General features: G+C 50.8%; 1 protein-coding gene and 1 long non-coding RNA gene across 6 annotated transcripts in view; both read right to left on the bottom strand.

Moving 5' to 3' along the window:
- Positions 1-6,324, bottom strand: part of ABHD17C (abhydrolase domain containing 17C, depalmitoylase) — a 39,510-nt gene extending 33,186 nt beyond the window's left edge. Inside the window, exon 1 of the mRNA XM_037013561.2 lies at positions 5,575-6,324. Within this exon, the coding sequence (XP_036869456.2) occupies positions 5,575-6,179 (605 nt within the window). The 5' untranslated portion in view covers positions 6,180-6,324. The remainder of the gene's footprint in view (positions 1-5,574) is intronic.
- A 727-nt stretch (positions 6,325-7,051) lies between these two features.
- On the bottom strand, positions 7,052-21,205 carry LOC118971560 (uncharacterized). Of its 5 annotated transcripts, none has more exons than XR_012127236.1 (5): positions 20,558-21,205; positions 19,970-20,060; positions 12,699-17,766; positions 12,282-12,347; positions 7,052-10,242 (listed from the first exon to the last, which is right to left on the bottom strand). It is a non-coding gene; the product is annotated as an uncharacterized lncRNA (long non-coding RNA). The 5 variants fall into 5 exon arrangements; XR_012127238.1 differs by having other exon boundaries at positions 13,597-17,766; XR_012127237.1 differs by having other exon boundaries at positions 7,052-9,722; positions 10,111-17,766.
- Positions 21,206-21,533: the final 328 nt, after the last annotated feature.

Genomic DNA, 21,533 nt, shown 5'->3' with positions numbered 1-21,533 from the left:
GAAGCAGCTTCTTAAACACCCTTTCTGATGCATCTGGCAGTGAGTGTGATCGGAGCATTTTGGCTATTACAGCTCTAATCATTCTATCAGAACCCAAACAACAAAACACCCCCTTTCTTGTGCTCTTCCCAGTGGAAGGCACTGAGCTAGAGCACAGGACCTGGTTGCTATTATTAATTACCATCACCACTATTTAACTGGGGTCAAAAACGTTAGGGAACTTGCGGGAGGTCAAGCAGCTAATAAGTGGTACAGGCAGGACGGGAGTCCACCAGAGAAGGTGGACCTGCTACCGAATGAGCACCGAGGTCCCTGAGGCCAGATGCTGGGGCCCGAGTGGGGCCGTCGGCACGGAAGCCAGGGGGTGAGTCACCCCACTGGGCCGGAGCGGGAGGAGCAAGAGCGGCAGAGGGAGGCGGGCAGCCTGGCGGGTGCGTCCCCGGGGCGCATCGCCCAGCAGGGCAGAGGGGCTTCGTCAGCAAGGGGGCACGGCCCCTTCCACCACGATGCCACGGCACCGGTAGAGCCTTCAGACGGAGCCTCCACAACTATCCTAAAAAAAATACACAAATACGCTTGGAAGAGAAAACACATTAAGGAGCGTCCCCCATCAGGACCGAAACACGGAATGGTCTGCTGGATCGCCCGCCTCTGGATCACCAGAGGAACGTAAGGCCCCCCAAAACAGAACCATGGGTGAGAACTGGTGGGCTGGGTGTAAGAGCTCAGAATCTGGTTGTGCAGGAGGGCATAGCCCAGGGCGACGGTGCCGTGAGGGCAGCCCACAAGCCAGGCATAGCACAAGAACTTGCGAAGCAGGGAGAGCAGACCCCAAAGGAAATCGCGCTAAGCGAACCCCGCAGTGCAATCCACCTGCATCGGTGCCAGCAGGTCTGCCCTTCAGCGTATGTTCTTCCTAACGGCCTAAGTCTCTTTTTGGCTGCCTTGAATGCAAGACGATATTCCATTTCCTTTCTAGATATCACTGTGCTCACCCCTCCTGTCGAACGCTATTCAGAACACACTGTTTCTCCCATCCCTAATCAGTTATGCTCAGGTAGGAACCCTAAGCATGCCTCCCGGTGGCGCTGTGGTATTCCCTCTGAGGACACGGAGCACACGGCCACCGCAGGCCTTCACCCAGGAGGGTCACGGCGCCCCCACTCTGGAGAAACGCCTCCTGAGGGCCCTACGTGTCAACACCACCCACCACCGACAGAAGGTGCTCTTCAGGGACCCCGCTACCGTGGCTTTCCTGTGACCTGTGGATTCTCCAGTCACAGATCCTACGAGTCACAGACACAGTGCAATGCTTCTAAACTCTATGCCATCCGTTCACGACAAAATGGAGACAGTATGGGATGAATGGTACTAAGGGGAACCCACTAGTGCTGGGTACAAACACAGTATCTGTACATGTGCGTTTAATGCTTAACGGCCTGCTGGTCAAGTGACATAACTTTGGAACGTGCCTTTTGCACAGAGGCACCAAAATTCTCCTCCCTGCCACAGGCCCTGCTTGTGCTTCTCTGACTGGGTCAACGATTCTCCGTCTATGTCCCCAGACATCTGTCATGAACGTCTGCAGATGGCACTGGTGGGCACCAGTAACAAACGCCACCCCAGTTCCCCTCACTCTCCGTTTTTCTAGATGAAAATGTTTGAGGTAAAATGCTCTCCGCCCCTCTTACACCTCATTCTCTGGCTCACGTGCCTGTTTGGGGTCAGCCTTTCACATCAGCTCAATTCGCTCCCTCTTGAATGACAAGGTCCACTTCTGCGTGTCTACCGTCACGTCACTCCCGACCAAGGGGACCCCCACCCCGCCCCAGGCGATGTGTGCAGAGGCGGCTCCGCCCACCCACCCCCTCCTCACCCGGGGCAGCCCTTCCTGGGACTAGCGCCTCCCCAGCTCAGGTTGCACCACCGCCCTCCTATAAGGCTGCCCAGTTTTCACAGCATCCTGTCCTGGGATGCATTTCTAAGCGATCCCAACGCCTGCTCTCAATTGCTTATATTCCCAACACACTTACAATGTTGGTGACACGAATGCAAAGCGCATCCCACCTTCGCCTCTCCGTCATACCTGGGGTCCCAGCTGCCTCTCCCAGTTCCTAGGCCCAGGTGGGGGCTGAACATTTGTGCCCCCTCCCAACTTCTACGTTGAAACCTACCCCCCAAAGTGATGGACTAGGAGGTGAGGCTTTTGGAGGGTGATGAGGTGTGAGGGGGGAGCCTCAGGAATGAGACCAGTGCCTATAAAGCAGCCCACGAAAGCTCCCTGTCCCTTCCGCCATGCGAGGACACAGGGAGAAGCCAGCAGTCTGCAGGGGGAACGAGAGCTCCTGGTGGACCCCAACCACGCTGGCCCCTGACCTCAGACTTCCCACCTCCAGAACTGGGAGAAATAAATGTCTTTGTTCATAAGCCACCGTCTGTGGCACTTTGTTATGGCAGCCCGACAGACCAAGACACCCACTGGGTTCTCCCAAGCTCAGTCCACACTCTCCTTGGCTTCTTCAAACCCCACCTCTCTTCTACCCCTTCTTCAGTTCCTTTCCAAATGCTTAAAATAATCATCTACTAGCCAAATAGCAATAAACACCTTTCTTCCTGAACCCCCCATTCTAGACGGCTGCTCACTTACGCCTCGTCACTAGCTTCCCCATCCACGCAGGTGGGGCCTCCACACTTGGCAGTGTTTGTCTGAAGTCCCCCTTCAGTGGTAGCTCGCGACAGCCCACTAGGAGCTGGCGGATGGATGGATACAGGATGCAGAGAAACACAGAGGAAGGGTATTATTACTCTTCTGGTCAATACAGATGCTTCCATCGGGCAAGAACCCCCATACCATGGATATAAAGTGGATCATACCTCAGGTCAATAAATATATTGTAACCCCTTTACGCTGTCTAAGGTGGGACCTACTGGAGGTAAAATAAGATCCAACTCCTTATAAGGCTCCAGCTCAGGAAAAACTGAATTCATCTCATTTATATATGGGGCACCCCATAATAAGTACATAATGAGTGCCTATTACTTTAAGGCACTTTGTCTGTTGTTGAGAACATAGAAGCATGGAGCCCCTGCCCTCAGAGAATTTTCAATTTAACGGGAATACAGTTAAATAACAGGACGCAGTAAGTGCAGGTAAAGGTGCTGAGTTCCAGGTGCCCAGACACCAAGGGATCTGTGAATCCAATCGGAGCTAGTCAGGACGGAGTGTTCCCAGCACAGGAAAGGGGCACAGCGAAAGGCCAGCTGCACACCTCTGAAGGAGGGCACCCATTAGGTCAGGTGCTGTGGGGGATGCAGCCCAAGCCCAGTGAAGGGGTCACTCAGGACCATGGAGGCCCTCCCATCAGTGTCTTAAGCAGTGTGATTAACCTGGAGGTCAGGGTGGTTAACCCCTGGAGGCAGAAAAGGGGGTGTGACCCGGACACAGAAGGATGGGTGCATGGGGTGGAATGCATTCCTGCTGTGAACGGAGCTGTAAATGGGCAAATACTAGGGCCTGTTGCAGGTGAGGTTACAGCAGAGCTAGAGAGCAGAGGGCAGGCTAAAGGCACACAGGTAAGGGGCTGGCCAGCTTCAGAACCAGGTAACTCCTTTATCACAAGAATAGCCAGCAGGCACACATGCACCTGAGAAATCTGGTAAACAGGACCACACGTGCAGTGGAAAGAATACCGAACTAGCAGTCAGGAGACCCACTGCCAATTCGCTGGGAGGTTCTCCTCCTGCTGAGCAGGTGGGCAGAGCGGTAAGCAAGACTGAGGTGGGAAATGGATGTAGTGGTTCCCAGCCAGCATTCTTTCTCTTCTTTTTCTTTTTTTTTAATGAAATAAAATGGAAAAGTCTGCCATGTGCATCTCCCATAGAAAAATGTTTTGTGATGCATTTGCTTCAGATATAGATACAGGTGTGTGTGTGTGTGTGTGTGTGTGTGTGTATGTGTGTGTGTGTCTGTGTCTGTGTCTGTGTGCACGCACACATGTGCTTCTTACTGTGTGATCACAATCCAAAAAGTTTGAAAAGCTCAGGACAGGGGGATTTGTATGGTTTCTTCAAATGTGGATTCTCATTTGACCTTTAATTTCTAACCTGTTTTACAGATGTATAAATCAATCTAGATATGAGTTCTAGCATAAAATTAAATAAACCATAGTGAAAATTTAGATATACCAACAGATAACTCAAAATTGAATCGAACTGAATTATCTGTCTAAAACAATGCCCTTAATTAAAGATGACCAACGTTTCCAGGAAGAAACTACGCCTCACATATGCCGTAACAGGCACACACCTGTTTATTCAAGGCGAAGAGTCAGCCTTATATATGAAAGGCTTTCATCCTAATCAAGATACGCACACAGATGGACAAGGTTCAACAGAAATGTTAATACGAAACCTGATAGTCAAGGTAGGATTTTAATATTTCACTTTGAAAAAATTTAATGCTACCAACCTTTATTTTTAACTCTTTACCAATTGCAAATTCTGGCAATCTTTTGATTGTATGTGACATAGAGTTTTTAAATCCTTTACTGGAACAGGTGGCTTTTAACTACTTGTGGATTCTGACTCAACGTATCTGCATATGATACATTCTCATCTGCCTAAGCCATTTTCGGAAAACTACACTCCAAATGTGGTCCTTCAGGACTTCAGGAGAACATGAATAAGCAACATATATTAAATCCTAAGTACTTTGCTGCTGGACAAGCCATTTTCCCAGAAAAGCAAAGGGTAATTTATAAGCATAAGTCTGAATGGGAATGGAGACAAAATCATTACATTTTGGAGACATGCATAAGTCAAGCACATTTTAGATAAAACTCTTGGAGCGTCCATAACCGTAACAGCACCACCGGTACTTATTCTGGGGACTCTCTGTCTGAAGAAAGCACATGTCTTACAGGCATGGTCTCACGTTTGTCACCATCACTGCTACGGGGTAGGTTAGAGGTGGCACTGACGGGAAAATGAGAGCTGGGCACACACAGGCCACAGGGCTTCACTTAGCAGACTTTGTCTAAGCTGAGAGTGAACCCCCTCTTCTGGGTGCTTGTTTAACTAGGACTGAGCCGTTATCCATGCACCTCAAAGGCCCTCCTCGGTACTTCCCAGTCCTTCCGTGAATACTAATTCAAGGTCAAGACGTTCCCCAAGCCCGGGAAGATCGCCCCGGGCTGTCCCTGAGGCTCTGTGCAGCGGCGTCCGGCTTCTTGCCCCTCTGCCCCGCCGGAGGCACAGCTACCCCACCGACCCTCCGGCCCTTGCAAGGCCTTCCAGACCCGGCCCGCCGCGGGGCGCGTCCCACCGGGCAGGGCTGGGGAGGTCGCCCCGGCTGGCCCGCGGACGCACGCGGCGGGGACCCGGGCTCTCGAGGCTGCTGAGCCCAGCCCAAGGTCACCTCGGCCAAGGACCTCCCCCCAGCTGCCTCCTGCGCCCGGCATCGGGCCCCGCCGCCCCCGGGCGTCCGCCCAGCCCGCTCTCCAGGGGGCGGAGAGGACGGGCCCGGCTCGCCCGCAGCAGCAGCAGCCCCGGCCCGGCCCGGCGACCCCCGCTCACCGGGTGCGCAGCGCCTGCCAGGCGGCGTCGATGTCGGCGTACAGGTTCTTCTCGGAGGGCTTGCCCGAGCTCACGCCGTAGCCCGAGTAGTCGTAGGAGAAGATGTTGCAGTTGATGCGCGAGCCCAGGCCGATGTAGAAGCTGCACATCTGGCCCAGGTCCACGGCGTTGCCGTGCGAGAAGAGCAGCGTGTAGCGGCTGGCGGGCGCGCAGCGCACGAACATGCAGCCCAGCCGGTTGTCGCGGGCCGTGCGCGAGAAGAAGACCTCGACGGCGTCCAGCTCGCGCTGCGAGTACTGCCAGTCGGCGCGCTCGCTCAGGTGCAGGCTGCACGCGCCCGGGCCCGCGCCCTCGTCGGGCGCCGCCGGCTGGGCCGAGGCCGAGGCCGGGGCCGGAGCGGGCGCCGCCGACTGGGCCGGGGCCGGGGCCGGGGCCGGGGCGGGCGCGCCGGCGCCGCGCTGCTCGGGCGCCAGCACCGTGTACGTGGGCTCGGGCGGCAGGAAGGCCAGCTTGGCGGCGATGCGGCCCGGGCAGGGCGGGCAGCAGAAGAGCCAGCACAGCTCGCCCAGCGAGAAGCCGTTCATCCTGGGGCCGGGCCCGGGCATCGGGGCGGCTGCGGCCCGCCGGCCCGGCAGGCAGGCTGGGGAGCGGGGCGCGCGGTGGCGGCGGCGGCGGCGGCGGCGGCGGCGCGGGCTGCGGCCTGGCGGGGAGGAGGCGGGCCGGCGGGCTGGAGGCGGGGCGCCGGGCTCCCAGCCGGAGGCTCAGTCGGCCCCGGCCCCGGCGAGGCGCGGGCGGCCCGGCCCGCGCGCCACACAAAGCCGGCTCCGCCCCGCCCGCCGGCCCGGCCCGCGCGCCGCCACTTCCGGGAGAGCGCGGCCCCGGGGCGGGGCTGCGCGCCTGCCTGGGCCCGGGGCGGCCGGCCGGGGAGCGCGGCCGGGGAGCAGGGGGTCCCGAGGGCGCGCGGGCCGGGGCCGGCGCGGTGCGGGTGCGGGTCGGGGGGCTTTCCGCCGGCGCCCCTCCCCCGGGTTCCGGTCCCCACATCCAAGCCTGCCATGGTGGGAGGCTCTCGGGAATCTGCCCCAAGAAAATGAATGGGGGCAGAGCCGGGTCGGACGTGCAATGGCCGCTGGCCCCGGAGGTCAGCGCCGCGCGGGGCTGCCGCTGCCAGGCGCCCGGAGCGCAGGGTCGCCGCTGCCGTGGGACAGGCCGTGCGTCCCCGTTACCCGCGGCTGTTTCCGCGGATGTAGCAACAGTTTGCCTTCCCGGGCGCACGACTGGGCCTTCGGAACGTGCCTGTGTCTGCAGGACATGCGGGGCCACACCACGCTGAGCAGCCTCCTTCCAGACCAGCAGGCCCGGGTTTTCTGGGGAACCAGGTGTGCTTTACAGCGCTGAGTTCTCCGGAATTTTCCGTGCCAGGATTTTGAAGTTGTCATAATCATGAAAGATTTCTTACACTGGGGCAAGTCCACTGTAACCTTGACATTCACCTTTCAGTGTTTTTTTTTCAAACCTGACTCCCAAGTGGCTTGAAACAGAGCAGGCTCCCGTGCCAGTGCCCAGAGTCGTCCGGACGTCCTTCACCCTCCTGATTTGGCAGCCCAGGTCCCTTTCAGACATTGACAGGACCTACCCTTCCTGGACTGCCAGCTGGGCAGCCAGAGTCAGGGAGGCCGGCGGCATGGCTGCTGTTTTAACTCACAGACGACCTGGGAAGAATTTTAACTTTTGCTGGAGCTTATATTTGAGCACCCTCGTCTAAATGAATTCGCCCACCCTGATTTCAGGAACCTTCAGGACCTACTTTTAAAAGACCTAGTTAAAAAATCTTTTTCACTCATAGTTTTTAGATGTTTTTGAAATATCCAGGAACTTGGTTAAAGAAAACCTGGTTAGCAAAACCTGTTCAGACACTAAATACGTCTTAGTCTGTTTTTAAGTTGTGCCCACTTGGTGAAGTCTTACCTAAAAGCACATGTTTAGCTTCACAAGCCTGGGTTTCCTTCTTTAAAAAAGTGTGACCTTGCTACAAAGTCTGAGGTCGGGCATTACTGTATTTCTCATGTTCCACGTGTATTTATGCAATGTTTTCCATGACCTTGGGTGTTGGATCTTTTTGCAAGAGCTAGAAAGGTGAGAAAGACGGCCCCTGCTCTCAAGTACCTTACAGTCTAATCAGAGCGTCAGGAGAAGATTCAGAATCCTTTTTCGTGTGCCTTGGAAAAAAAAGATCAACTTTACCACACAGCATGGAATGAATAGTTCTGCCCTGTGAAATGTGAAGGTCAGGATTACTCGCTGTTCACGTGGACCTTAAAGAATGTCTGCGTGGCTCCTTACCTTCTAGTAGAGAAAGGTTTAACTCTGAGTTTGAGTCAGCAGACATACTGGGTGCCTACCATGAGTCAGTTACCGAGTTGATCCAGGGAATGTGGCTAAGACACAGCCGCTCCTGCCTCAACACGCTCAGGCATGATGTGTAACTCGCAATAACTGCACAGCTGGTAAGCTAAGCAGTATTCCAAGTAGCTAAATGCATTGGTCTCTGCCATTTGATGTTGGCCCTTTACATGCTGAATTTGCCTTCCATGGTCGTCTGCCTTATATTGAGTTGCTCAAGATCACCTCAATTTATAAGTGAAAAACTGTGTCAGCAATGCAGAGGAAATGATCCGTTTTTTTTAATTGACCGTGAGAGAAGGGCACTCATGCTTAAAAACTGAATCTGGTTAAGACGGAAGGTAAAAAAAGAAATCTAAGATACACTGCCCTGTTAAACTTTTCCTTTTTTTTTTTTAAGTTGAGAAGTGGGTGTTCTGTGAAGGCAAGGAGCAGGTCTATTTGGGAACCTCTATGTCTCCCATGCCTGACATAGAGAAGATGTCCAGTAAAGCATTGACTAAATCGATAAACTAAAGAATGAATGGGTAGTTTGGTGACTGTATCGAGACAGAGCCTGTTCCCTCTGGTTTGGGCAGGACTGTAGGAGTAAAGGCCTCCTTCAAGAGCAGAGGGGCTCAAAGCTGACAGCAGGGTCACTGCGTGAGCAGGCTGCACACATCCTCTGGCTAAGGAACTGACATTCTCCCCACTTTCCTACTAACAGAGCCCAGATTTGGTTCTGGGTGACGGTGCCCCCAGTCAGGATGCACAGTCCCCCACCTCCTCTGCTTAGAGGGCAGCCACGCGACGCAGTTCCGGCCAGTGGTCTCTACACAGAGAACTTGGGGGAAGCTTCTGAGAAGACTGAACAGTGGCAGCCTCATCTGCAAGGTCCCCTTCGTTCGCACGGGGGTCGCAGGCATTGTCATGTGAGCTAAGGCAGCCACCTTGCGACCATGGGAGCGAATCTCATGGCTGGAGATGGTGGAGAAAGATGAGTCTGGGCCCTTCACGGCGTGTGGGAGAGCTGCCCCGTCGCCTTTGTGGCTTGGTGTTATGTGAGAAAAGTAAGTCCCTTTATGTCCCTGTAGTTGGGCGTTTTGCTTCCTGTAGCCTAATGCGGGGATTAGGAATCTGATTCAGGAATCAAAAGCAGATGCGTGTTGTTCTTAACCGCTTTCTCAATAAGGACAGAGACTGTTCGGTTGCTCAACAGCGGACCAGTTATCCCTAAATCCTGCTCGTTAAGCAGTAAGCTATGATAAAGCTAAAGATGGGATAGATTTTTAATAGGAGATAGCTATTAAACCAACATATCTGGAATGTGAAGAAAATAAAATCTTACAAGTTTGAAGGTTGCAGAAATGGCACTTGGAGGCGCTGCCAGGGCACCTGTGCGGGTGGAAACTCGGGTAAGGGGCCTGCCAGGCAACTCAAAGCTTTTGGAGACGGAATCCCTTTTCCTAGAACCTTTCTCGGCCTGAGGGCTCTTATCAAAAGTGTTGTAAATGAGGCCGCCGAGCCCAGCTGGGGAGAGCACAGAGATGCAGGAAATGCCGAGCAAGCACCCTGAGAGATAAGGGTGGACAGAAAGTCAACAGCAGCCTCCCACACAGGCGCTTTTTCCCTGCTCCGTCCACTGGCGCGGTGACTGTGTCTTCAACCCTGCATTGCTTATCGGTCTCATCCTATCCCCTACTCACGGATTCTTAACAGGAGTCCCAGAGGCTCTGAAGTCGATCCCAGAGTTTGGGCTTGGAAAGCTCCTGAAAGATAGGGACAGCTTGTTTTTGAAAGGAACGCTCATCTTGTCTTTTGCTGTGCGATCAGCACCGGACATTATGTCCTAGCGCGTGATGGGAACTCCAAACGTGTGTCAGGTGATCGGAATTAGATTTATGGTCATTTCTAGTCGCTTTTTCTAAGTGTGCAAAGATTTGACAACTAGGTGAAATAAGTAATATTTTAACGTGGGAAGTGGAAAGGAACGGAGTTTTATAGGCTGTTGCAAATCTAATTTCAAGGTGATAAGGGAAAATATGGCCTCAATTTTTAAGTTCATTCAGAAATTCTGATAGTTACACATTAAAACATGAATGGTTAATCTGTAGCGTTATTTCAGGGAATTTACAATAACAAACATTAAATACCTACTCCAAAAAACAGCAATGCCAGCACCAGACCAGACAAAGAAGCGCAAATGGCCCAGCTGTTCATGACACATACGGTAAAGGTGACATTCAAGTCAGGGGCGGTATGTTGATTTATCCAGTACCTGGTGAAATACTTGAGAAAAGAAAAGGAGGTAAAGTTCCATTCTGATGGATCAAAGTATCAAAGTTTTTTTTTAAATGAAACCAAATAACAACTGGAAAATATAAATGAAAGTTCACATTATTTTGAGCATAATTCCAAAGGCAGAAATCACAAAAGAAAAGATGGGTGATTTTACAACATAAATTTTCTGTCTTCTACATAAACTGAAATCTTTGGAGCTGATGGGCTGTAACGGATTTGCTGCAAAAAAAAAATAAATCTGGGCTGGGAGTGGAGTAGGGAGATAGACAGGAACAAGATTGGTTAGTTGGTAATTGTTGAATCGGGGTGATGAGTTGATGGCTCTATGGGGGGTAGATATATTATTCTCTACTTTTGTATATGTTTGAGAGTTTCCGTAACAAAAAAAAATCACATTTTTTAAATCTTCAGAATGTTGAAAAACTAGGCAAAAATATTTGCTATGAATTCATCATTTAAAAAAAAGACAAAACACCCCAATGGAGAAAATGGGCAAAATATGTATAAGCAAGCATTTTATGAAAATGGCCAATAAGTATACAAAAAAAGGATTAGACTCATTAGTTATAAAAGAGAAAATTTTTTAAATGTATCTTTAACCTTATGAGATCGATCCAAAAATTTTTTTTAAAAAAGGATTAGAGAGACCTAGGGCTTTGTTGAGCTGTAGAAAAGTAAGTACTTTGATGTGCAGCTTCCTGGCAGGTGTGTTAATTGGCATTAACTTTCTGGAAGGAAACCAGACAATATATATCAAAACTTAAAAGCATACCAAATTTCCAATCAAGATATTCAGGTTGGAATTTAGCCTAAGGAAGTAATTGGTTTTGCACATAGATTTTAAAAAACTAGTATGTTTACGACAAAAGAGTTTATAATACCAAAGCAAATAACCGGGAACATCCTCCAGGGATGGAGGGCTGCCCTTCCCCGGGCTCACTGTGCCCACCTTCTGGCCCATATGTCTGGGATCTGTAAGTAGTAATTCTGGTGATTTTACTTCCCTTGTGTGGGAACACTGAAACCGCCTCTTCAGTTAGAAGGACCCAGGGGTTTTTGCTTCACGGATGCTGAAGGAGCCACCTGCCTGCCCCTGAAGTTGGCCTGTGCCTCCTCATTCCGAAGGTTATAATCTGCTTGTTCTTAACCCAGTTCACCAGCTCTGGCTTCTCAGCACAGAGATGCATCTGTTCTTCCACCCCTTGGAATTTGGGGTTGCCTGTGGCTGCTCTGATTGGCAAAATGTGGTAGAAGTGGTTCTGTGAGCCTTCGAAGGCTGGGTCCTCGGAGGCTCACAGCTCCTGCCTGGCTCCATGGTCTGCCCGCTCTGGGGAAGGGAAGCCGCCCTGCTGGGAGGGGGCTTGAGCTATCCCGCTGGAGAGGCTACGCAGAGGGAGATGCCCACCCAGCCCCCCGGCCCCTCTGACCAGCCCAGCCCAGCTGTCAAACATGAGACACCAGTGTAGAAGCCTTCAGGCCATGTCAGCCTCAGCCACCAGCTGAGCACCACCTCAGGGAGGACTCCAAGCTAAGCCCACAGCCCGTAGAACCGTGGGAGAGAACAGATTGCCATGGGCACCCAGCTTTGGAGCAGCTTGTTAGATAACTGGAGCAAGAACATTTTCATCAGGCACATAACATCCTCTTTATTAGAACTCATTGGAAAAAGTTTCCATTTAAACTGATACCAAGAGGAACTGAGCAATGAATTGTCCCTCCATCATTCACACACCTCCAACTGATGGATGCTGTGAATTTTACGGTCCAGAATTCGATCCTTTCACATTGGCTGACCAGCCAATTGGCTGACAGAAAGCAAAGGGCCAAATGCTACCCTTTTTGAAGCTACTGTATAGGTGATCATTTGCCATTATGGTTGGAAAAAAATTAGATTTTGTTGTCTCTTTGGCTTTTTTTCCTTTATTTTAAACCCCCACTTTTATGCTAACTTAAACTTTATAAAGTTTTGTAAGCTTTCTTAAATCACTTTTGTAAAAAGGCTGAGTGTAATTAATATAAATAAATACCTTATTTTCCAGGAACCGCACAGGGCTTACAAAGGGGTCACAAAGTTGCAGAAGGCATGGTCCTGCCTGCAGGGAGAAAGACCTTTACAAAAATGACTTTTGCAATCACTACATCACTCTCCTGATACGAGAAATCCTAAAAGTACTCTGAGAATATGGGATGATTCTTTCCATTGTGGGGCCTGCTCAGAGCCAGGCTTTGAAGGGATGAGTCATTCTAAGCAAAGAGAACAGTGCAAAGAACACTGTTTCCCCTCCTAAGATAAACAAACCCCTGCACTGGTGCCATTGATCTGTCGCCTCCAGGATTATTCTAGAAACTTCTCGCTCTATCAGCTTCAGTCTCTACTGGTCCCTGAATTCTTCCCTTTACCTGGCAGGATTCCCAAGTTTCCCCATTTTTTAAACAACCCTTACCTTCCGGGTGCCTTCCTACCTACTTGAGCTTCTATACGCCTTTCTCCCTTCACTGCCAAGCCTTTGAGAAGGGTGGTCTATACTCACTACCCCCACTTTATCCATATCAAATACCCCACAACCCCAGTGATTCCCAAACATGTCTGTGCATTAAAACTATCTGAGTATCTTTTAAAGCTTCCAAGGCCCAGGTCACACCCAGTCCAGTGAGTCACAATCTCTGGTGGAAGGACACAGGCGTCACTATTAGAAACTCCCCAGGGAATTCCGATTCCAGTTCGGGGTCACTGCCAAAGTCTCCAGGCTGCTTCCTTGAAGACCATAAATTACCGTCTTGTGATTAAGTCTGATACTATCTTCTTATTCTTTATCCTGTTGATTTTTTCAAAATCCGTTGAAGTAGTGGGCCACCAACTAAGGATGAACTCCTAGCGTTTGGAACCTTCATGGCGTGGTCCCTAACAAAATGGGAACTTTGTGCTGCCCAGGTAAATGGGTTTTCTGGGGCATCATAAAAAACGTGGGCTGGAGCCTGGAGCCTGGAAGCCATGCACATTCTCTGATCTGGGATGGGCACCAGGAGGGTGGACCCGGCTTCCAACAGCAGGAGGATGCCCTGCCGGACAGGCAGAACTTGCTTATTCACTGAGCAACCATTCTGTTCCTGTTCTTCGCCATGCCGCAACCAAAGTGCTAACAGGGGTGGATGGCAGATGTTGAACATCCAGGAAGCAGTCATGCTCCACCCCTGGGAAAGCGGGCAATCAGGAACGGCTCCAAGGAGGTGAGTTTGAGCAAGACAAAGTATCCGGAACATGTAGAGACAGGTGGGGTGAGAGGTAACCCACGAAGCCGGCCAGAACCGAGAGGGAGAGAGCTCACATTTGTGTTGCCCTACCTCTGTGCCAGGCAGTAAGCAGGGCATTGCCACGGGTCGTGTTCCCCAAGAAGCGAACTCTGATGGGGATGAGCATGTGTGCAGTTTATCAGGGGCTCTTGGGATCAGCACCTGTGGGAGGGAGAAAAGGGAAGCAGGACGGGGCACGGGAGGAGCTGGTCCGCGATGGCACAGTAAGGGAGGCCTCACCGCCTGCCTGGGTGTTCGGAAGGCCAGAGGGGTTGGTCCACTCCACTAGCACCACACCCGCTGTACACCTCGGAGAAGAAGTGCGAGTCTGGTTCTGACTGCGAAGTTCATGTCCGTTTCAGGCCGTACATTCCCAATTCTTGACCTGGAGTGATTGTCACGTCCAAGGATGTGAAAACTGGCTCTTGCGGGTGCAAAACCATCTTAGACATCACAACCACATGTGGCTCTCCAAAGACCACAGACACATGACAAATACACCCCTGTGCTATTAAATGCATCCAGTGCTATTAGAATCTCATGGGAGCGGTAAAGGGAAAGACATATCTGAAACATTTGGGGGAACAGTAGAGACACAAAGTCGGGAAGCATCATTCTAGGGAATACTTTGGAGGGGTGAAAAGGTGTAACATGAAATTAGATTGTACATGTTGAGCCTAAATTATGGAGGAATCAGGAAATGTGAGGGTCGCCCCGTTGACCTCCTCTTCCAGGCAGCAAGGAGCCCTCTGGGATTTTCTACCAAGAGAAATAACACGTTAGAAGCGCACTAAGCGCAGTAGTGTGGAGGACGGCTCAGAGACAGGGACAAGGAAGGCAGAGTGGGTGGGTGGTCGTCGCAACAAGCCACATGAGAGGTAAAGAGTCTGACCCGATCACTGATAGCAGCACCGGGGAGGAGAGCACGGGACTGCAGAGGTGGAGATGCGCAATCGGTGGCCCCAGAAGCTGACTCCGTGGGAAGGTCGAGTGCAACCATGAGCCCTGGTGACCAGGAAGATACGGTCGCGGAGTCAGAGCGAACCCGGAGGAGGAAGCCTGTTTGAAAGGGGTGAGGTGTGAGGTGACTGGGCCAGGAGAGGACACATACGACGGGCAGCTTGCTCCCGACAGACAGGAATTTTTGCTTTATTTTGGGAAGTCATGGAGGTAGAAGTGGTGACTGAAGCCAGGAGGGTAGGTGACAGTGCAAAGGCAGAAAACAGCTAAGCCGCCCCCATTGGGAAATGGCCACATTTTGGATTGTGAAATCCGAGGAGCCGGTGAAGACGTCCGTGAAGAACGCAGGTGTGAGCAGGAGCTGGTACCTTTCGAATCCAGAAGAAGAGTCATAGAGGGAAAATGTCAGCACACGAAACATTACAGGGCGGGAGGTGGAGGCATTTGGTCCGGTTACTGGGGTAACCCTGTGGTCTTTCAAGAAGACTGTTCAGTCGAGCGGATCCAAGTTGAAAGGACATAGGATCAGGCAGTGGCCAGTCATGACTGAGAGTTTGGGCTGTGGACCCTGAACCGTCACCTACCGCTTGCTAGCTGCACGATCTCCACTTTGTCACTTTAAACCAGTTACTTCATCTATATAAATTTGGATAAATGGAGCCTATCTCTGAGAGACTGGAAACTAAATGAGATATATTATGGGGAACTTGCGCTATAGTAGGTGCTCAATAAAATTTTAGCTCCTCACCTTGATCAAGCATCTGGTAAGAAGAGGAAGAAATAGGTAGTGTTGATTTCTTAGGGCTGCCATACAGACTGCCACAGACTGGGCACCCTAAAACAACAGACAAGTATTCTCTCCCAGCTCCGCAGGCTAGAAGTCTCGCGTCAGAGGCACGCTTCGCCAGAAGGCTCCTGCGGAAGTGTCTCCCAGCTTCTGGTGGTCCCAGGCATTCCTCGGGACTCCAGGCCCTGCCTCTGTCTTCACACGACGTCCCTGTGTCTGTGTGTCATTCTGTCTCTCCCAATATCCAACCCCTTTCTCTTGTAAAGACGCCAGTCATTGGATTTAGGGTCCGCCATGAACCCATGATGATTTATCTAGAGATTCCTAATGAACTAATTCTTCAGTGACTGCATTTCCAAATGAGGTCCCATTCCGAGGTTCTGGGCCGAGGTTTTGGGTCACCAAATTTTGGTGACCCCATTCAACTCACTGCCATGGTGTTGGGTTTAAAGAGATTCAATGGTGAATAGCAGAAGGAAGATATGGCTATATTTTGCTTTTAGGAGAGGGCATTTCTTTTATAAAATAGAGGAGACCTGGTGATTTCCACAGGCAGGGGAAGGAGAAAATGAGAGGAAACTGAAGTTTCAGGAAGGAATGCCTAATGCAGCAAGAAGAGAAGGGAGACGGCGGAGAACACCAAGTACCCAGAGAGGACCGGGTGTGGCCGAAGCCAGCATCCCACCTGCCAGGGCAGCTGCAGAGGAGAGGCGAAAGCTGGAGACAGGCAGAGCGGGAGGGGCCACGCAGGGAGGTTGGAGCTCTTTGCAGCGAGTTGGTAAACTGGATGTGTGGTCATCTGTGAGAGCAAGTGGGTGCGGGAGGACTGGACAGGCCAGCATGGACAGCTGAGGTCTGGAGCACTGCCTTGGAGTAGGCAACAACGTGTGACCGTAGGATGAGCCGCAGCAAGCACCCAGCTGGGGTTCCGGAAAGCCGTTCGTTGAAAAAGACCTTCGCTGAGTAATGACGTTCACGAAACAACTCCTGTGCTTGAAGAGACACTGAATTTTAGGAGGGCATCTCAGGACAGGTTGCTCTTCTTTAAATTACTCATCTAATTAGAGAAAGCAAAACATAAGCACCACGTTCACCATTAAATCAGAAGAAGAAAAAAGCAATTTAACATTCTTTGGTTTCATATTTGGTGCAAAAACATTTCTAACAAACCCAGCTTTGTAGACAGGTAATTTCCGGATCTACAAATACAGGGACAAGATTTATGATTTACAAAGAAAGGAATCTCGGATGGTTGTGAGGGGGCGGTTGTGTTCTCAGTGAATCAGATGTGGGACGACGGGGGCAGATCATTTTCAAATCGATTCTGCCACAGCTGTGGGGGACGGCTGGGCAAGGACATCACACATCTACACGCATAACTATGCACAGCAAGCAGACAGGATGTGAAGATCTGTTGTGATTGACATCGGTACTTCCGTGGGGTGATAGTTCCCATTCAGAGACAGAAAGGAAATGTCGTCAGACCTCGGCAGCCAGGGCCCGTGCTCGAACCGTGGCGGGACCCAGCAGGGGAGCAAAGGGGTCTTATATTCAGGGTCCCAGCTTCAGGCAGCCCTTCCTTCCCCAGCCGGAGCTCCACTGTCCAGTCAGGAGGGAGAACTGCCTTCTAGAGAGCAGAGACCACTTCAACAACCCGGGAAAAGGAGCAGAAAGTCACCTCAGCTGAAATGGTGGCAGAAGCATTGCGGCAGCTCCTGGCTTGATGTCCTGGTGGCTGCCAGGACCCCAGCCCCAGAGGTTCCACTGCTCTGGCTGGGCAAGTCCAGTCCTTCGGCCTTTGAACTGAAGACAGTGTGTTTCTGCCGTTAGTTAGCGCAGGGTCTCAGCATCCCGTTGACCTACCCAATCTCACCAGCCGGCCTTTGCTTTGGTGCAAATGTTGACCTCCACTGACCCACCGTGGTGACCTGGGACTGCGGCTCTCAGGTGCGGTCATCAGACAGTCGTCCACGCTTTGTGTCTCCATGTGGAAGAGCCAGAGAACATACGAGAACAGCCGGTATCCCACGTATGTTGACTTAGGATAAGGCAACCCACACAGAGTGTGATTAAAGAGCACCACGAAAATGTCAAATGCCATAAATATGGATAATAAAATGATAACTGAGAAGCAGTTTGCTTAATTGCAGCAAGTCCCCAGAGCGATCCTGTAATTACGCCATGATTGTGTCGGGCAGGCCCTGAAGCATGGCGAGGATCTCTTGTGCAAACAGGCAGATCAAATAATTTGCATCTCAGTAATTTCTGAGGTACGGCTCAAGCCCAGGAGGCTATGAGAGGCATTCTTAAGAGTTTTGACAAGTCAAGAGAACTTCTTGGCTTTGAGCACTGTTTGTCTTTATTGAAAGTGACCTCAGTCACCAATCGGCAATTCTGAGAGTGGCTCCTCTATGGTACCTCCAGCCCTCTGCAAATCCACCTGAGTGTGCAAGTCTGGGACACATTTTCCCAACCTGAATAGATGAAAAATAAATATGAACAATCAGGGATGAGGCATATGCACTTTTAAGGTCAATGCCTAAATCAGTAGGTAGGTCTCCATTTATAATGATTATATTATCTTTTGTTGAAATGTTCCTGGATATATAGATCTTGATATCTGCCCCCTAATAAGGCAATTCTGTCTGTAATGTGGCAGACTAAGACATCCAGAGCGCTGGCCCTTTGTGGATTTACTCATTCGATACAGACTGTAGAGCCAGGACACTGGGGATGGTGTCAAAACACGCGTGCACAGTGCAGCGGCTCGCGCTCTCTCACGGGCTCATGCAGGTGCATGTTTCATTTGGGGTCTTTCTCTGGACAATCTCAACTTCCAAAATCGTAACACCAGCCCACCTCTCTCCCCTTATCTTCAAACGCTGCTCTTCTACATGGCCCCTGGACATCTCCACTCGAACCACAGGCCCCTGCTACTCAACGTGCCCCTAAACTGAGCTTTGTTTCTTCCCCAGCCCCCATCCCACTGTGACAGAACCTCTTCCCATGTTCCCAGCTCAGGGAAGGGCAGGGCCCAGAAGCCAGAGCTGGAAATTCTGGTATTGTCTTTGATTTCTTTTCCACCCTCTACTTCCAATGGATTTGGGTCCTGCCAGTTCTAATTCCTGGCTGCCCTTGAATGCATCCTCTCCTTAAACCCAAGCTCTGATGTTTTCTTGCCTAGATGGTTGTCTTAGTTTCTAGTGCTTGCCTCAATTCTTGTCCCCCTAGAATTTGGTCCTGTCACGTCCCTGCTTCGAATCCTTCCATTATATCCCCTGACATTAGGGCGAGATCTAAATTCCTTCCTATGGCCTCTGCGTCCTTTCTCAGCCCTCTGAATGTATCTCTGATCACTCCCTACCTCATGAGAACCTTCTCTCCATCCCTGAAACAGGCCGCACTTTCCACCTGCTATCCTGCTGGACTGGTGGCTCCGAGAGGGCAGGAATGATGTCTGCTCAGTTGTCACCATGTCCCCAGGCCCTTGATAAATGACTGTGGTCTGTGGGTCTGTAGCGCTGATCCAGTTTTCCCTCTAACTGGTTGCTTAAAAAAATGTAGGCCCTTTTTCATCCCCATGTTCCTATCTTGAGTTCCTATCACACTAGATCGCCCTATCCTTCTATCTATTACACTGTATCATGATGTCAAATCCACGTTACTACCAGTGAAACGGGCATTATGCAGGCAGCAGAGGCTGTCTGCATCATTCAAAGCCCCCTCCAGAACGGCTCTCCCACGGAATGAGAAGGAAGTCAGACCTGTCCTCCACAGGAACCGGTTTCACAGGTGCATCTCGGTGAGTGTCTCCCTCTTTCAGATCCAGTCTAAAGCCCGTCTGATCTGGTCACACGGCCTCCACGACATAAACACCCACCCCAGCTCTCCTGAGGGCCATTCCTGCCCTGGGCTAACGTCGGCTTGCTATTTCAAAGGATGTCCATGTCTGGCTTTGTTTCACTGGTATTTAGAGACTTGGATGGTCAGGCATTTCTTCTTTGTGACTAACAAGTTCCTCCTGCTGTAACTTCAACCGTGCTTCCCCTTTGAAAAGGTCAGCTGGGAAGGGGGAGTTTCACACATTCCTTCTGATCCTCGCCACCACCCCTGCGCCCTGCCAGCCAGGAAGAGACACCTATGAAGATCTTCCCTCAGGGCACCTGGCCCTGTAGCCTGAGTCCCACGTGTTTACAGAGCCCCAGTCATGGGTGACTTAGAGATCCCGTTTTAGAATCTAATGAGATGAAGTTTATGTTGTTCTCTTACATAATCTCTATCAAAGGAATCTCTAATCTGTCAAACTTTAGCAATACATTATTAGGAAAGTAATGTGAGAATGCCTTGCCCTTTGCTGTATTGAATAAAGAGAAATATTTTTAAAAATGGATCAATAATTAGTTCAACCATTGTGGAAAGCAGTATGGAGGTTTCTCAAAAAACTAAAAATAGAAATACCATTTGACCCAGGAATCCCACTTCTAGGAATTTACCCTAAGAATGCAGCATCCCAGTTTGAAAAAGACAGATGCGCCCCTATGTTTATCGCAGCACTATTTACAATAGCCAAGAAATGGAAGCAACCTAAGTGTCCATCAGTAGACGAATGGATAAAGAAGATGTGGTACATATACACAATGGAATATTATTCAGCCATAAGAAGAAAACAAATCCTACCATTTGCAACAACATGGATGGAGCTGGAGGGTATTATGCTCAGTGAAATAAGCCAGGTGGAGAAAGACAAGTCCCAAATGATTTCACTCATCTGTGGAGCATAAGAACAAAGAAAAAACTGAAGGAACAAAACAGCAGCAGAATCACAGAACCCATGAATGGACTAACAGTTACCAAAGGGAAAGGGACTGGGGAGGATGGGTGGGAAGGGAGGGACAAGGGTGGGAAACAGGGGCATTGCAATTAGCAGACATAATGTGGGGGAGCACGGGGAGGGCTGTGCAACACAAGAAGACAAGTGGTGATTCCGTGGCATCTTGCTGTGCTGGTGGACGGTGGCTGTGGGGGGTGGGGGTGACTTTACGATAGGGGGAGTCTAGTAACCATAATGTTGCTCATGTGATTGTAGGTTAATGATACCAAAAAAATAAATAAACCAATAAATTCCAAGACTGCAGAGAGAAAAGTCTGAACAAATTCACTTCAGATGCCAATGTCTTCAAGGAAAAGGGGACAAAGTGGATGGCATATTGGATGGGACGGGTTTCAAAGGAGGTTCTCCTCTCTCCCATCCTCTGTGACCCCTACCTTGCCAGCCCGCAGCCCCAGGCAAACATGAACAGCTGCCTCCTTGGTTCTTCATCCCAGACTGCCGAGCCCTGCCGGGGAAACGGTGCCACATTACGCAACACAGGTGTGCCCTTCATGCCCCTCGTGACTCTTCTTATTGGGTTGACGTCCCGTCTTCAATCCAGCCACACCTGGGTATTGCACACAGTTCTGGAACCACGTGTCCAGGGAGGCTGAGACAGGCTGAAGCAGGCAGGTCCAGAGGCTTAGTGACTCAAACCCTGCCCTCCCAGGAATTTCTGAAAGAATGTTTGCTACTTAGCCTGAAGAACATGAATGCTGATTCTGAAGTCTGACAGCCCCTCAGGAGGTTCGGAGGAGCAGCTGGGAAGGGCTGCACAGAAAAGCATTCAAGAGTCAGCCTCAGGAGCGGCCTGTGAGAGCTCTCCCTGGGCAGAACGGGCGTCAGGAGGGAGCTCCGGTCCTGGAGGCTGATCGGATCGAAGTTTGATCTTCGGAAGGTGGCTTGACTAGGGTTGGGGGATCCCCGGTCATCGGGCGAAACTTTCTGTGTTTCAACTTTCAGATGTATTAAGACACTTACCTTATGTACAGGAGACGCACTCATCAGTACTGAATAGGGCCTCTATGGGGTAGAGGGACACACACGTGAAAAGGTCATTGGTGGGTGGCATTAGAAGTACAAGAGAAAGGCTGGTATTAGAAGGTATAAAATGCAAGCAAAAGATAGGATTTAAAAAAAATTATTGGAATATAGTTGATACCCAATGTTATGTTAGTACAGGTTTCGGGAGAGAGATTCATCAATGATGCACATTATTAAACGCTCGCCACGGAGGGTGTAGTTACCGCCTATCCCCTTGCCAAGATATTACACTATTATGAGCAGTGTTCCCTATGCCGGCCTTCCAGCCCTGTGACCTGTTCTATGGTTTGAAGCCAGGACCTCTTTATCCCCTTCCCATTTCACCTG

This window comes from Manis javanica, chromosome 18 (genome assembly GCF_040802235.1).
Source record: "Manis javanica isolate MJ-LG chromosome 18, MJ_LKY, whole genome shotgun sequence".
NCBI classification, from domain to species: Eukaryota; Metazoa; Chordata; class Mammalia; order Pholidota; family Manidae; genus Manis; species Manis javanica.
This window is presented reverse-complemented; position numbering and strand designations above follow the sequence as displayed.